Raw genomic sequence first — 16,987 nt, 5'->3', positions numbered from 1 at the left:
AAGTATTCATGAAATCATAGAAACATTCACAGAGCCTGAACGCTGACTATACTGAAAGGAAATGCATAAACATGCAAGCGCACACACTGGCACTGGCACAGGCCACTCACGTAAACACAGTGACGCAGACATTTACTGTTTAATCTATTTAATTGAACCCGACTTTGAATAACTAAACAAATGAGGAAATTCACGAGGGGCACTCGATCCCTTCTTGGATAATGGATTGGAGATTCCTTTCCCATCGGGGCATTTGGGGAAACAGGGCCCAGTAATCTCTGAATTGATGAGTTGACTGCATCAAATTTCTCCACTAAAGAGCTGTTGAACCCCTGATACAGTGCTGGTAGGTAGCCAGATACTCAATTTGCAGACATAGGCACAACTGCAGGCTTTCTCTAGTTTCACTATCAGAATGGCAGGGAACTGCAGATACTTTAAGGTGAACCGGATATCCCCTACTTGTAAGACGTGCAACAAAACAGACCTAAACTCCATGTTCTGTAAGGTGTGAAATTTATTAAAGTCCTGCTATTTATATATGAATCATCATAATTACAGTAGGGAATAAATAAGACATAAAACATTTTCCACATAAACAAACATATACATCCAATCCCAATCCCCAATTCCAATTTCTACAGTTCATCTTTGAGATGGTTTGCAGTACAACAAAGCAAACGAGACACATTTGAGAACACACAAATGCATAGAAATGATTGGACCCCTAGGTACCATTTTAACGTGACATCTACATTTTTCAAGAATGTACAAAGTCCTCATGCCCAGCTCCTTCTTTTATGTCCAAGAATCAGATTTGTATAAAAAATAAAGTCTCCACATTTACAGATCATAAATGTTAAGTGTATATTTAAGTATACTTTTGTATATACTTAAGTATAAACATTTGGCAACAAACACACATTTAAAGATGCTACGCATTGAACTGGATTTTTCACCCGATCATGCTAAAAGTGATAAAGTTCAAATGAGAGAAGTATAATGGGATTTGAGCAATAAAATCAAATCAAATAAATAAATAAATAAAAAATATGCGTGTCTAACATCTAACCTTATCAGTTCCTCTTCCACTAGCTAGTTTGCTTTAAAGGACTCCAGAGTGGCATTTACAAAGAATAGATTTAGTGAAAAATTGGTAATTTGAAGGAGAGGTTTTTGTTTTTAATTTCTCTTAAATTAATCTGGCAGCTGTAAGTGAGATCTGACCAGTGTTCTGCTACTTTACACAGACACCGCCCCTTTGCATGAACCCCACATTTCTTCAGTCCAACAAAACATGAAAAGAATGCCATTAAAAGACAACAGAGTCAAGTTTCTCGCTGTCAAAACTAAAACTGCCCGTGATCCACTTCGTCTAACCAAGACGCAGGACTTGCGGGAAAATCCGGGTACCCACCGCTGCTGCCAGTGGAGAGGTCTGAGCTGGGGCCATTGGCTGCCCCCATGGAGACTCTCACAGAGGGGTTGATGCCAGGTCCGCCGCTCTGAGTCATGATGGAAAGGCCTGAATCGGGATAAACAAGGCTGGTGATGAGAGGCTGGTGTCTCGGCAGGGCATGGAGGGACCCTGGTGACTGGGGGAGGCCGTAGGGGCTGCTGGAGCGGATGTCATGGAACTGGTCCTGGGAGGGAAGAGTGCTGTGGTCCAGTGGGAAGGAGCCGTGGTTGTTGCCAGTTTGACGTCCTCCTACAGCTGGAGAGGACTCGCTCAGGCTGCTGTAAATGCTGTTGGTGTGGCCAAGCTCTGACATGGGCGGTTCATCTGTGCAACAAGAAAGGAAAAGAAGAAGAAGCAGGTGATTTGACCTGATATTAAGTAATTTTCAGTAGTGACTCCCATCAAACTCTTGTTTATTTCTCCTATACACTGGATAGTAGGCAAACATGATCATCACTCAATCTGATCAATAGCTTCAATCACAGGATAAACTAAATCTGTAAAAATTAGTTTGAAGTCATTGAATATACTTTCAAGGTTTGCAAACATCAGGCATTCACATATGTAAACTTCTGTTCCAAATTTAATTTATTTTAGAAAAAAAAACAACATTGGTCTGCATTCATGTGGTGGGGTGGAAATTTTTAACATCTTTATTGTGGATTCGTAGCGGAAGTGAGAAATTGCTTGGCTACTGTATCAGCTTTTGTTACATGTTTCTATCTGGCTTAAGCAGAGTCATTGATGATTCCCTATGTTTGGGTGTCAAAACTTTTCTGTCAGTAAGAGCTGCAAAATATATCCAAACACTGGATGAAAAACTGGATATCTTAAGGGAGACACTGCAAACTATGTCACTGTTTGGTCAGTTATTACATTATGGATCATGCTACAAAGAGCAGATTTTGCATATGTTGTTTTCATTTAGTCTAATAATTTTAAAAAAAGGTCATGTTTGCTAGTTAAAGTAATTAGAGGAGGTGTTATTTTTTCTCCTTTTAATCTATGTCTTTGTGTAATTGCATTCACGGTGTTGAATTCAACTTTCTTCGTTGGCTTTGACTTCATGACGATATTTGAAACAAAGAAAGAAAAGATATTCCATTGTACTTTCAAATAATTTTTTAAATCTTTAATAGATTTCTAAACAAACAAAAAGCAGCAACAAGCTGTATCTATCTGTCTTACAGCATATGTCATGCACAATAAAATCTGTGAAATAACGAATATTTTACATAACGCTGAATGAAACAAGTCTGGATATTAAAAGTGTTTACTGTAAATACCGAAGAACTTCAGTCTAAATAATGACTATGTTTCAGTCTCTTTGTCTCTGAGACATGCCATGTGTCTGTACCTTCTTCTTATTTGTAAGAGACAAAACATACCTGTGAAGGACACCTCGGCATCGCTGTCCATGCCCTCCTCCTGAATGCTGTTATTGTCGGACTTGGAACTTCCTCGTGACCTCTTCATGTTGCGGAAATACTGGCCCCACCTTTGCCGCCCGGCGTCCTTCTTCAGTCGTTTTTCTTTTGCTCGTCGGTTCTGAAACCAAACCTGAAGGGTTGAAGAAACAAGATGTCAGAAATGGCAAATGTAATGGTAAAAAGCCAAAAAATACATTGAAAAAGGTGTAAAAATATAAGTTGAAATGTCATTTGATTTACAAGTGGTGATTCATCAAAAATATATATTTATTTTAAACATTCTTAATTTAATTCATTCTACAAAATTAATCTCTTGATCTGAAAGAGAAAACAGTCAACCTAGTGATTTTCACACCGTAATGATCACTTCATATTTAAAAACCAAGACAAGAAGATTGACCTTTGACATGGGACCAGTTTCCCCTAAATCTGCTTTATCACATCGTTAATTCCCTTCAAGACTTCTCCAACCTCTTCACTCCTTAAATCATTTAAAACTTTTTGCAGCATTTTTGATCCTAACTCATCTCTGCTTTCACTGTAATGTCTAAATTTTAACTGCCCTTACTTGAATCCTTAATCTCACACTTAGCAGTAATTTCATTCAGGTCACTTGCGCACAAAGCGTGCAACTCAACATTCTTCTTAATGATATTCCACCCTGTGTGAACCCTTGTCACCCCTTCCCTTTTACTGAATAATGAGGGGCATTTTAGTGGCTTCTGTCCCCAGTTTTGTCCTTGCAAATAAAACAATATATACGACTAACACCTACAGCAACCAGCGGCGAGGCTCCTCAGTAGCGGACAATATGCGAGGGGCCCTCTCAGTATTGTTAACGAGACTGCACTTAAACAACGACGACTTTCATGCCGACTTCATTTTACTACATCAGGCCATAAATCCCTCCCCCCCACCACCAATTCCTCTTATAAGTTTATATGCTCACTTGTTCGTACAGTGAGCCTGTGCCAGATCAGCCCCAATTGTCCCTTGATAATGAAGTCAGGACACTAATGGAGTAGCTCTTAATAGAGAATAATGTACTGTACCTGGACAACCCGCATGTCCAGGCCCGTCTCTGACGACAGCTGCTCCCGGACGTGGCGGGCCGGTTTTGGAGAATTGTTGTAGGCATTCTTTAGCGTCTCTAGTTGTTTAGCAGTGATGGTCGTCCGGGGCCTTTTTGCGGTGGAGTCTGCTTCTGCAAGAAACGCAAACAATCTTCTGGTGACCCTAAAAGTCAGTTTTGCTTTTTTTTTTATTATTATTATTATTTTTAGCTCCCCCGTGAAATCAATGGAAATGAATGCAACAGTAAGCAGAAGAAAAATAAGCAGACACAAAGTGAAGCATACATAAATGCTCTGTGGGATTTATGTATTTTCAGTGCTTCTGTCACAATGAAAAACTGCCGTAGACGATGTGAGAAACTCTACATGAGCATTCTTAGTGTGCAACATGCTAATAAAAACACATAATCACTACGGCTGCAAAAAGATAATTTGTAATATGCAACTTTGAGATCTTACAAAATAGAATATCTGTCTGTTTATAAACTATAATAATGGAATGCACACACACTTGCTGCTTGTCTGAACATCTGTTCCAAAGTGCCCAGCAAAGTGCAAAAACCATCATCCCAAATGGATGCTGCTTGAGTAATTGCACCATGTCATTAGCAAAATAAACATGTATATTTTTTGCAAAAACTTGAGTTAACTCCCCGCATAAATCAGCAATGTAAATTACAGAAAAACAGATGGAGAGATAAAACCCTGACCATGCGTGGCCTGCCCAGGCCTGGAATGAGCCTGTTGGGATTCACAAAAGTGTGAGCTAAAGAAGGCTACTGAAATGGAAAAGGGACGCACTGGTTATGACTGAGAACCTGCTCCATTTTAAATTATGTTAAATAAAGCATTGATCAGAGCAATGATGTGCTCACAACCAACCCCTGGAAAAATAGCTTAGTCATAGTCATCTAGGGGCATGAGTAATACAGATCAAAGTGATCTGTTTTACAAGATCACTTATTTACAGTGATCTACAAGTAATACAGCGTGTACTACTTGTTTTGTTATAGGGCATTCAGGCCGGTATTTGTTTGCAATTGGCTCACAAACCAGCTTGACATCTGGTAACATATTGTGGAGGTTGGTTCAAATTTACAAATTATTTGAGAGTTTCAATATATATTATTTGAGAGTTTCAATATGTTTATTTGGTGCAGCTTATTTGAAATTATGCATATATAAAATTTAATTGAGTAACAAACAACAGAAATAATTAAATTAGCTTGAAATTGAAAGTCTGCTAATGTCTTTTTCAAAACAGGAGGGATTTCTTTAGTGTATTTCATCATCACTTTCTGTTGGACATACAACTTTTCCCAGGGGCCCCAGGCCACCAGGAGTCCCCAAACAGTCGCAAAGCTTGCTCATGAGTTTGGCCAGTCTTGCAAAAAGATGATCATTTTTGTGCCCTGCATGATTCCCCTCCCGCTGGTCAGCCTTTCTCGGGGGTACTTTTGACTCCCTCACAACCTCATTTGGGGTCACAAAAGTTATTGGAAGGTGATCCTTATAATCCCGCTCCCTCTCGCTCCCCCTTTTATCTTCTCTCAACTTTCTGCTGTTAAGTAATGATTGATTTGCTGAAAATGACGCAACTATGTCCCGTAGGTCGCAGTTACGAACACCGATACTTCACTAAAAGGAGAACAGGATATGATATGTTGGAGGGCACCTCTCCGCTGCGCCAAACGCATAATTCCAGGCGCAAACATCGCCAGATGTGCAGCACAGAATTTCCGACGGCACCGTTTGCACATCCGACTGTGGAGTCTGTCGGCTCACCTCTCTGCTTTGCGGTCTCATAGTCGGCCTTGCAGACCAGCCTGCTGTCCTCCATCAGGTAGTACTCGTCACCTGTGGCCAGCTGCCTCTTGCACACGATGCACGCAAAACAGTGCAGGTGGTAGACGAAGTCCTGCGCTCTCCTCACCACCTGGGTGGGCGGGATCCCCTGCTGACAGGCCGCGCACTTGGTGCCAAATCTCCTTTTGGACACGAGAGGCTTCCCATTAATTAATTAACTATTTAATTTATTAATAATGGCAAAAACATTTTTTACATTAATAGCTATAATGATCATCTTAAAAAAAAGGAGGGGGGAGGACGGAGGGGAGAGAACTCACTTAAAGAAATCGTCTTTGCAGTAGACGTTGTCGCCTCTGCTGAAGCACTTGTCCGCCAGCTGCGCCTCACAGTCGCTGCATTTCAGGCACTTGCTGTGCCAGTGGCGATCCAGCACTTTGAGGATGAAGCGATCCACGATGTGCTGATTGCACCCTGCGCACACGGGAATTTCTGTTGGAGAAAAGGCAAAGCGGGAATCACAGGTTGTTGGATGACAACGGCGGGGAATGTCTGTGAAAGAAAGGACGCCTGTTTGGCCTTTCACGGTAAAACGTGACAAATTCATTCATTATTCTTTGTGTGAAATAATTCAAGCATACGTATGAAACTGTATGCTGAATATTGTATAATGCAAATAGGACTTTGTCAATAATAATAATAATAATAATAATAATAATAATAATAATAATAATAATAATAATAAGTAATAAACATGATCCACGTGTAAGCCTGAGTTCTTGCATAAACATCAAGTCCAAATAATAGAAAAAAAATCAATAAATGAATGAAAAACAAAATGGATAATATTTTATATTATATTATGTCTTAAAACTATTAGTTTTTGTACCAGGTGATCGAGAGAAGCTTTTCGATGATTGGTCAGATTTAGTTTTTTTCTACGTCAATGGCCTGCAATATGACTGAATGTATATATGAATGTATGAATTATTCAGATTAAACCTGAATAATTAAGCTATTATTGAAATTACCTCATTTATTCGCGTGTTTTAATGAAAGAAAAAAAATGGGTAAAGAGGGTTAAACAAATAAAGAAGTAAAATTCAGATGTGATGCTTTCTAAAACGTGCAGGAAGCGTTTCAAATTTAATTGGGCTTGAGGATGTTCTGTTTGTAACTTCTGTTTAATCAAGACCTGGATCCGAATGAAGCAGTCAGGTGGAGATTTTCACGGTTAAACAAAAACGATCAATGCCTTTAGGAACAAGTCAAAGTTTAGTTTTGTAAAAGTGCGAGAAGAAAAAAAAAGTCAACACCTTGCAATAAGCAACCACTTTAAACCTTATACCGTCTGTTCTTCAAGTCATAAATCCACACCAAATGAACTGAAGCAAAACAAAGATACCCGAAATGCTGTTATTCGGCCTCTTTATTAGCTACTAATTAATCGAAGGTCAAGCATTTCGTGCGGCCCCTGCAAGGAGTCGGGCTGTTATTGTTCTGCGGGAGGACAGGCAGGCCATGAAACATTGAGGAGCCATTTCTACTTGCATCAGCAGCAGCAAGCGGCGTCAGGAACAGGTGTATCCAGGTCATCCATAATTCAGAGCAGCTCAGTAAAACTAGAAAGCTGCAGGCCTGTGGTCGCACGGCTTACACCACCACAGGGGGGCAAACAGTTTATTCTTCTATATGCAACACCAAAACTACAAAAATTATAAAAAATAAATAAAGTGATTTGATGTTGTCATGGTGAGCCGTTCTGAATTGCCGGTAGAACATAAATGATCACTTTTCTGCATGATTGAAGTTGTTCATCATATAATAAACTTTTGTTATGCAAAAAATAAAATAAAGATTAAATAATGATAATAATAAAAACAAATCCGGAGAACATCTGAATTCACGTCGATCAAAGGTCAAATATTTATAAATATTTTTGTCCCAACGTGCAATAATGTTCTAATCATAAAAAACTGATCCTCCAGGAAACGAAGCACCTGCAGATGTGCAATATGAAAGATGCACACACCAGTTTAATAAACCAAACGTATCAAGACGTCTTCCACCAGCCTACATCAACAACTTAGCAGGTTGAGTGATACTTTACACAGAAACGTTTAAGTAAAGAATACTTAAAAAGAAATCGTGCCTTTGGGTTTTACCTTTCCGCAACTCCTCACTGTGTGACAGCAGAGCGAGGAGCATCTCGGTGTTACTTGGTGCGTCTTTGGGACAGTTACGCTCAGCATGCCCTTCCATGCCTCATGATTCACCCCTACAGTAAAGCAAGTCTGGCTCGAACGTCCACACGCACACGCATATATACACGCCAAACCTCGCGCGGCAAGTGGTTTCAAAATTTGCAAAGTGTCCCGCACCAAAGCGCGCCAGGGCGCAGCGGGGTTCGCTTTTTTTTTTTAATGCTTCACTGTCTTGGGAGCCTGTGCCGGATTACGCTGGCTGCGCCGTTTCCTGGGCGACAGGCTGATAGATCAACATCAACCACCGACTCTCTCACCCGGAAGAGGGATGAGAATGGAGGCAAGAGGAGAAGAAGCTGGTAGAGCTTCAGCGCCCAGAGACGCAACCAAAGCTGCTGATGAGAACAGCATGGATCAGTGTTTCTTTCTTACCTTCACATCTTATTTTGATTTATTTGCCTTCAAAACAAATAAAAACAAAAAACAAACAAAAACAACAACAACAACAACAACAAAAACACGTCGATGAAAAATCTTTGAATTTTCATGTTCATATCGGTTTAGTTTGATTTGTAATTATGTCAGTTTCATTGTGGGAGAGAGAGAACTGGATGCGTTTTACCTCGACGTAAAACAGAAAGAATGAATTGTCCTGTGTTATCGTTTGAAAAAATAAATCAGTAAAAAAAAAAAATTCTTTTATTGTAACGTAAAAAAATATTGCACGGATGAACATGGTACCGTATCATACCGACGAAGCAATAGAAAATCCAGAAAAAAGAAAACCAAAACATTGAAAAACAAAAGAAACAACAAAAAACAAAACAAACTTAATAATAATAATAATAATAATAATAATAATAATAATAATAATAATAATAATAATAATAATAATAATAATAATAAACGAATTGACTTTAGACAGAAATATTGCAAATTTAACCCACATGGCTTGTTTTATGTCAGCATAGAGCAAACTGCAACCAGTTCATCATTATTATTGGTTCAAAGATGTGTCGTGGGTCCAAACATCGTGAGAGTAAACTACTTATAAGTGAAAAAATAAAAACGCTAAATAATAATAATAATGCAATAATGCTGTTTATTATTATTATTATTATTATTATTATTATTATTATTATTATTATTATTATTATTATTATTATTATTGAGCTAAAACCTTTGACATAATCTACAACATTTTACTTAAAAAAATATCCAAGTAATACTCATGATGCTCTTTCTTGTGCACGCAGGTGAACCGAGGATTCAGAGACAAGTGTTTGTTTAGGGGAGAGATTGGCTGTTCAATAACATGTTGATCGGGCCAGCACCCCAATGAATTTTATTGACACTGATCTTTGGCACAAAAGAGAGCCTTGGGAAATCACGGGTAGAGCCACAAGCCGGCCGGGCCCGCCGATGAATCTAAAATCAATGCCCCATTTGCCTGCATATCCGAAGTATATGAAAGGCGTTTTGGAGAAAGGTGTGGGGTCCATAGGTCCCACAGTTACTTTTCAGCTTTGTGATAAGATATTTCTTATGTCATATTGATCGGATGATGTTGAAGGAGGAGGAGGAGGTGAGTCAACAGTGATGTGACAACAAAGCCATAAAATGGCCATCAGAGTAATGGGCAGTCAGTTGGGGAAAGTTGCAAAGACGACCAAATGCATCCGGTTGTTTTATTTATTTATTATTATTTTTTTGTCGAATTCAAATCGACTAAAAAGCGATATCGTTCAAATCGTTTAAAAAGTCGGTGTCAGAGTGCATTTTCCGTTCTTCCCACATATTCTGTCATTTTAGTTTGAGAAACAACTTTGACGGGAAGATCATACGTGTGCAACAACAAATAATTTATCTCTTTTCTTATTCGTCCCAACAGACCTCAGGTGATCCACCTGTCGGGCCAGAAATGCGACACCTGTTGAACACGCGGCCAGGCTGCTGTGCGGATGGGAGCGGCTCTCTGCGTCTGCTCGCTGTCTGTCGCCCTTGCCGTCCGGCTCAGAGCCTGCTGCCTGCTGCCTGCTGCCTTTGACCGCCGCGGGTCTCACTGCGCTCCCGTGGCGACTACAGGCTGTGGTGTGAAATGGCAGCCGCGGCGCATGGCATCTGGTAGTGCTATTCTCCGACAATGATTGCTCATTATGGATTCATAAAATTCATAAATTTTTTATAAAGAAATGCCTCTTGGCATTTTTGACGAACTTCTCTGTGCAAGTTTGCTTTCTTTGGACATAATGAGGTGAGAGGCTTGTTGCGGCCCATGTGTGATTTGCTGCATCATCGACTATTTTATGTTCACTTAAAAACGTCGGTAGGCCCAAAATGAACACGTGTGCTTCACGAATATAAACCTTGTTTCTAATTAAATCTAAGACCAATCAATTATATGAAGGAGATGTGACTTACCTTGACCCGAACTGTACCGGGAAAAATTTCCAGAATTTTGACAGCTTGACCCTGGGTGTTCAAGCAGCATCTTTATAGAAGTGTAATAATAAAAAAAAGTGTCTCAGAAAAGACGCGCCCTGTGATTAAAAAAAATATAATAAAAAAAAAATATAATAGGCTAATAATAATAATAAAAACTTCAGAAAATCTGAGAAAGGGATTTAAAAATCACACTTTCTTTGCGGCGTATCCTCTTCAGACTCGGTTAAAGTTTCTTCGCTTGTGGGCAGAGAAAAGAAAACAAGTTTAAAAGGAAAAGGAAAGAGACACGATAAGAAAAAAATATGGCCTTTTTTCCCCTTTTTGTCGCCCACACTGAGCAAGATTTTTTTTTAATATTCATGAATTGACTCGTTGGCGCTGAACCCCGGATGATGGCTGGGCTGGCAGCAAGAAGCGTCTGACCACGAGCGGCGTCAGCTGACCCGACTGTGAGCCTGCGCTTTCCCACTTCCAGTAAAAATCCCCGGCGGGCAGCGCTGCCTCTGTCCAGGGTGCTGAAGGGGGAGTTCCTCCAACCTGGCTGCGGGGGCGTGTGTGCCGCTCCATCACCCCCCGCGGCAATCTTTAAAGCTCGCTCGCACAGAGCGCGGTCTGCTCTTGCCCTCCCTCTCTCTTTCTCCCTGTCCTTCTCTCTCACGCTCTTTCTCTCTCTCTCTTTCTCGCTCGCTCTCTCTGTCTTCTCATCTTTGTTTTGTTGCATGTGCCAGTCTTTCAAGACGCACGACGTGAAGGCTGGACATGCGTTTCCATTTTTTTGTTTGTTTAAAAAAAAAAAAATCCACATGGCTCAATGTTAGGAGTGCCTTGAGTGAGCAACCAGTGAACTATAATGAGATACTATAATGATTAGATATTGTCAGAGGTGTTGTAAGTGAAATCAGCCCATGCTTAAAAACTCTGGGCTTGCAGAGGGCCCCCAAGAAACCATCCAATTCTAGATCAACCCATAATAGCACATTTGCCTTTACGTCTCTCCTATTTCTATTTCTAACAGACCATTTCTTACACACACTTACCCCTCTTATTTATTTATTAGGAAAATTCTACAGTGACAATATGAAAATAAATCAATTTAACCGATCATTACAGTTAGTTTGAAGTTGAGTGTTTTTGATTAAATGACTCCAAAGAAAGACGAAACAGTCAGACTCTTGATTGAGCCAAAACGACTATGAGCAACTTCGTTTCAGTAGATCTTGTCCGCACTAAGACACCAAGCCACATTCTGGTACAGTAGCCTGTGTTGATGGCAAAGCAGCAAACTGTTAATTTACTAATTAACTCTGAGACATGCTATTTAGAGTGCAAGCAATCTTTAGGGGGGTATTCTTGAATCAATGTCTATAAATATGCACCAAAATCAAATTCTGCTTAGGATCCCATTCAGTCTTGGGCATGCCCTGCATGGCTACAGCCCTTGGCTACAGTAAACAAACACAGGCGTACTCAGAGCCGCCGAGTTGGCTTTGTGCCACGTTTTACTCATTTGCCAATTAGGATCGTAATACTGCTTCTTATGTACAGCTTTGATTCAATTTTACTCGCTCAGCACCCCAGCTCACCATTGGTGTAAACCAATTATAGAAGCACTATGCTGTTCATTAGTTCCCTCAAAGCAATTAGGGCACCAGTCCTGCAAAAACATGAAGAAACATAACTCTTTGTCATCAGTGGATTTTTTTTCTCTCTCCTTTCTTTTTGCATGAATGACACAGGAGGGTGATCCTCTTCTCCTCCTCTCCTCCTCTCCCCCACACTCCTGCCTGAAATCGTGCTTAAATAGTTATGGACTCTGGACTCAATATTGAATTATTAAATCTAAGTTTGCCCATCATTTGTGGCGATAATTTTAACATGTCTAAGGCGACTCTCTTTCAGAACAACATTAAAACAATTTTGTTTTCACAGGTAAGATAACAATTTTACAAATCTAAAAAAAAGTGTTTTGAAAAAATTCTGTCAACTGTGAAAAGATGCAGTTCAGGCATAAAACTGTGAGGTATCAGACTGTGAAATGGAAAGCAGCAAATGCCAGACAGATTCCTTTAACATCAATGCAATAACACAAAAAAATCAAAAACTTTAGCATTATAATCCACTTTTGTTCTCTACATTAACATATTTTCATTGTTCCAGCCACAAAGGGTCATTCAATCTCAATGACTGGAAATATAAATAAGCCATTAGAGTGCTTGGGTGTAACCCCTCGGCCATGCTGCCCTGGGTGGTGAGCCATTTTTCCAGTATACCACCATCATATTTCCAGTAAAAGACACCATCATGTCTTATGGCATTGCCACGTTGTTTAGTGACACATCCTTTTGATATCTGCAAAAAACAGTATGTTTTTTTATTTAAGGAAAAAAAACAACTCATTTACAAAATATTCATTGATAATTAGAACTGTATCAGTGTGTCTTATTTTTTCTGGTACTAGGAATAATTTTTGTATTAAATTTCAATAAAAGGAATAATTTTATACAATACATTTAATTTTTGCATTAATAGCTTGAAACTGTGGTTTACGGTTATACGGTTGGTGGGAAAAATCATTAAAGTCTGAAACATTGTCAGTTTATAACTTTCCTTTTTCCTACAGCTAAATGGTTAAAACCGTATCAAGACTCTGATCATTTCTTGTTTGTACGCAGTGAATTCTTTGGAGCATCATCAAAAATGATTGGCAAAGTGATAACCCACCTGTGTCCCTCTTGAAAACGCAGCTGCATTGGGCAATTAATTGTCCTCCATAAGGACTCTGCCTTTTGCCCCTCTGAGAACTTGATTTCTCACCCTGATGATCTGGATCAGTGGTCTCACAAGTGTGGTGTGGACAAGGACCACTTCAAAAGAGCAAGCATCGTGTTTGAAATTGAACCTCTCTTCCCAGTTCCAAGAAGAGTCACTTGCTATGATCAAAATATGATGGTTTAGGAAATGCTAATATTTAATAAAATCAGGAAGCTTCTGGAGTAAAAGCAAATATCAGAAATAGAATTGCATACACTTTCATGACCGCATTCATTTAGATCTAATATAAAACTTGTTTTTTCATGCAGGTGTAAGAAACTCTGTCTTAAAGTAGAAATTTAACAATGTCTTTCTGAATTATTAATTGGTTTTGTAATAAAATAAATTAGTCTGAGCTACTCCTGAATTGACATGAATAGTGAACATAGGTTGATTATTTCCTACATTTGTAAAATATAGAAAAAGTACTCAACTGTTAATGTGACTTTTGGAAAGCATTACAATTGAATATTTTTTCTCCAAACACACAAAAAATATTAATAAACTGGGGCTAAAAAGACAAAACAGTTTTAAAATTACGTAACTTTTATGACATTTCTGTCTTTATATACATGATCAAAAACAATAATTGTTATGTGACTTACTATTATTTTTATTTAACTCTTTAAAACAGAAGGCCTTAACTTTTTGTGTGCAGGCCTTAACATTTCCACATAATCATGCACATGTACTAAATGAGCAAACATGTTGTTGTGTGTGTAACTGCCCAAGACTCACCAAGATGGGGCGGGTGGGGGTTAAGTGTTGCTGCGTTGGGGTCCGTGTGCACCCATGCCACCCCTCTGACACCAGGCAGTCATTGTGCTTCTGTCATGATCAATCATGTCCTCCAAAGAGTGGTCTTGTCCGGGAGGGAGGGGACCAATCACACGGCTCATTACACAGGCTTGGTCACTCTTATGCGGAGTTCAGTCCCCAGACACCTCGGCCTGTTGCTGTTTTGGGGAGAAAAAGGAGGCGCACAAATATGTGTGAAAGGTAGGGTAAAGAAAACTGAGAAAACATAACACAAGTTCTTTATTTTATGGTGACTCTTAACACAGAATAATGTATGGGAACTGTACCTTTGTTTGACTGAATCAGTTATACTTGCGGTGTCAGATGTCAAATAGGACACAATATTCCAGCGGGAAGGAAATGGTGATTATTTTAGTTTTGTGAACACCCACCCTTCTTTGTCACTTGAGTAACAAGCATATAGTTTTCAACTGTAGCGGGCAACTCTCATTGTTTTTAAATGGCTCCATCTGGCAAGGTTTCACTGACCAGGCCAGCCGAGGCTGGCAGCCCTGAGCAGCTGGCTAAACTGTCCAACCGCTTCTCTGCTTGGCCCTCGCACTAACCGATACTCTGCTGGCTTTGGCCTGCAAACACACACACACGCCCAACACCACACAAGGCTAACTGTCCACCAGCCTACCCGTGTTGGGGGTCAGATGGCTAAAGCAGAGGGGAGGGGGTAGTTGGGACTGCTGGTGTGGGGTGGGAAGGGTGACACCATTGTATGCTTTTGTTATTCATACATGACAACATGAAAAAAATGGGTCAAAATGTTCAACTTGTTGGAGAAATACCTAAAATGAATTTTGAATAGTTGAAGAAAAAACTTCTGCCAAACAGTGATAAAAAGTTCCTCTACTTTTAGATCACAGAGGATTCTCACTAACTTTTTATCAGCTGAACAGCTGGTCCTTAAGAGCTGGCTGCCCAAGAGAGATTTGAGGACTTGTGCATGAGGGTGTACTTTCCTCTGAAAAGGCTGCCACCTCTGCCCAGTGTTAACCCCTCTGAATATTGATATGCTAATGATTAACAACACAGGGAACAAAGCTGGACTGCTACCACTGGAAACCACTACAATGGATCCTCAGTCAGTCTTTGACACTTTTACCACCCAACATGTGCCTTTAGATTCATGCACAGACAAAAAGGCCAGCAACTGCCGAGCTATTTAGCTATTCACTTCCAATGACCAGTCTAAGGTCCAGACTTGTTATCCTGTGATTTATCCACCTTTTCTCTGCATGACTGGTACTACAGATGTTAAGTCGCTGTCAGGTCTTTCCTGTTTGTAGGTGGTAGATTTTTTTCTTGCCATCTGCACTGAAAAGAAAAGAAGATTTTGACATTTCCAAATTATACTCTGGGATCATTTTATCCAAGAGTTTTGTTTGAAGAGCAAAGAAAAGTCACTGATGACCTTTGTTTGCAGAGGGACGAGTGAGTCAAGAATCATTAAAGAGAGCTGTGTTTTCTTTTTTGAAGAGCGTGAAGTGTTGTTATAAAGAATAAACATTTATTCACTCATTCATTTTGTCCTTCCTACTAATAGGAATAAAAAGGAAGAATAAAGAGCTTGTAAAGTTAAAAAGTACTTTGCTTTTAACACTGTGCTCATAAGCTCTGAATGTTAGAATAGACGAATTGAATAGAAAAGACCAAATATTTTAAAGCCTTCCATAACAGCTTACATAAGCAAGTGATAATGTTTATGAATTTCATCAAATGACCACATATTGTGTGTTCTGCTTACTTTTGGTCTTTTCATGGCTGTTTAAAATTGTGCAACTTCCTGACCTGTAAGAAATACCCAAAGTTTGCACATCTTTAATTTTCTTAATCTATCTGTGACATTTACAAAAAACAAAAGCAAATATTTTCGCAGACAATAGTTCCTTCAGGTAATTTCTGTCAGACTTGTCATCACACAAACTTCCCTGTTTTATGTATTTGTTTTTGAACACCTTTGTTCGGCTCCTGTCTCAGCATTTCAATCAGGTTGCAAAGAAATCCAGGACCTGTGGCTGCATAACATCCGCAACCATCACACCCCCACCACCATCTCCAACAATTGGTTTTGTTGATGTGCTGTACTTCTGTCAAATGTGGGGATCTACATTATAACCAAACATCATTACTTTGATTTCATGTGTCCAAAATACATTATTCCAGAAGTCCAGTCAGATACATTTTAAAGCTTTCAGCCTTGCTGTTCTACATGTCAACCATTTCACACAGTCAATATATACTAAACTTTAACATCTGCAATCGTAAATGAGACCTGTAAAGTCTTGATGAAGTATTGTTTTTCTTTAATTTCGCTGCAATGTTCAACGTCTTGCCTGGGCTCAGACAAAAATAAAGGAACTGTTGCTTGTTGGTTCAAAGTCCTCTTTCAGATGCAAGTAAAATTTACATTTCATTTGGAATATATGCTACTTAAAAAAAAAGGAAAATGTAAAAAAAAAAATAAAATCATAAAATTTTCTATCAGGATAATATTTGTTTGAGAAGGTGGCCTACCACACTGTGCTTTACTTTCAGCTGTACAAATTTAGGGTCCGGTGTTGAATCATTTCAATTAAAAGTCTTCTTTCTGTCAATTCTTGACTTTTAATGAACACATGCTTGGACTCTAACCAAGTTCTTAAGTTACATCAATTAATCTTTAAAAGAAGTATATAAACATACATTACGGACTCTTGTGTGAAATTACTTATTAGACTCAGAATATGTCAAATGGAAAAGTATGTGAAAAACATCAAAATGTCTTGGAAAAATATCAGTACTAATAGTGCTTTTTGTATGTTTCCATATCACAAATACAGTAATTATTTAATAGTAATCATCTTAAAACAGAAATTCATATGTAACATCATGTCAGTGGTTATATCTGAACTCTGATTGACCCTCCCCATCCCTCTAACTGAAATCTGCACCCATCCTCTTCCCCTCCTA

The 16,987-nt window shown here is 39.2% G+C and overlaps 1 protein-coding gene across 3 annotated transcripts; it reads right to left on the bottom strand.

The window, feature by feature from the left end:
* Window positions 1-499: 499 nt before the first annotated feature.
* Window positions 500-11,039, bottom strand: lhx3 (LIM homeobox 3). Of its 3 annotated transcripts, none has more exons than XM_055040684.1 (6): window positions 10,394-11,039; window positions 6,089-6,260; window positions 5,748-5,950; window positions 3,942-4,093; window positions 2,848-3,019; window positions 500-1,783 (listed from the first exon to the last, which is right to left on the bottom strand). In XM_055040684.1, exons 1-6 carry the CDS (start codon window positions 10,461-10,463, stop codon window positions 1,350-1,352), a joined length of 1,203 nt encoding a protein of 400 aa, XP_054896659.1. In that variant the 5' UTR covers window positions 10,464-11,039; the 3' UTR covers window positions 500-1,349. The 3 variants fall into 3 exon arrangements, with proteins under 3 accessions (XP_054896659.1, XP_054896658.1, XP_054896656.1); XM_055040683.1 differs by lacking the exon at window positions 10,394-11,039 and adding an exon at window positions 7,934-8,385 and having other exon boundaries at window positions 5,748-5,947; XM_055040681.1 differs by lacking the exon at window positions 10,394-11,039 and adding an exon at window positions 7,934-8,384.
* Window positions 11,040-16,987: the final 5,948 nt, after the last annotated feature.

This window comes from Poeciliopsis prolifica, unplaced genomic scaffold (genome assembly GCF_027474105.1).
Source record: "Poeciliopsis prolifica strain line A6 unplaced genomic scaffold, Auburn_PproV2 SCAFFOLD015, whole genome shotgun sequence".
NCBI classification, from domain to species: Eukaryota; Metazoa; Chordata; class Actinopteri; order Cyprinodontiformes; family Poeciliidae; genus Poeciliopsis; species Poeciliopsis prolifica.
Note: the sequence above shows the minus strand (reverse complement) of the source record. Positions and strands in the feature narration are given on the sequence as shown.

Bases quoted from the DNA above. Each gene is read 5' to 3' on its own strand.
- lhx3 (XM_055040681.1), bottom strand. From the start codon at position 8,030: ATGGAAGGGCATGCTGAGCGTAACTGTCCCAAAGACGCACCAAGTAAC. The intron at 4,094-5,747 runs GTGAGCCGACAG...CGTTTCTTGCAG, and splicing joins TGAGACCGCAAAGCAGAGAG to AAGCAGACTCCACCGCAAAA. The intron at 3,020-3,941 runs GTACAGTACATT...TCAACCCTTCAG, and splicing joins TGGACATGCGGGTTGTCCAG to GTTTGGTTTCAGAACCGACG.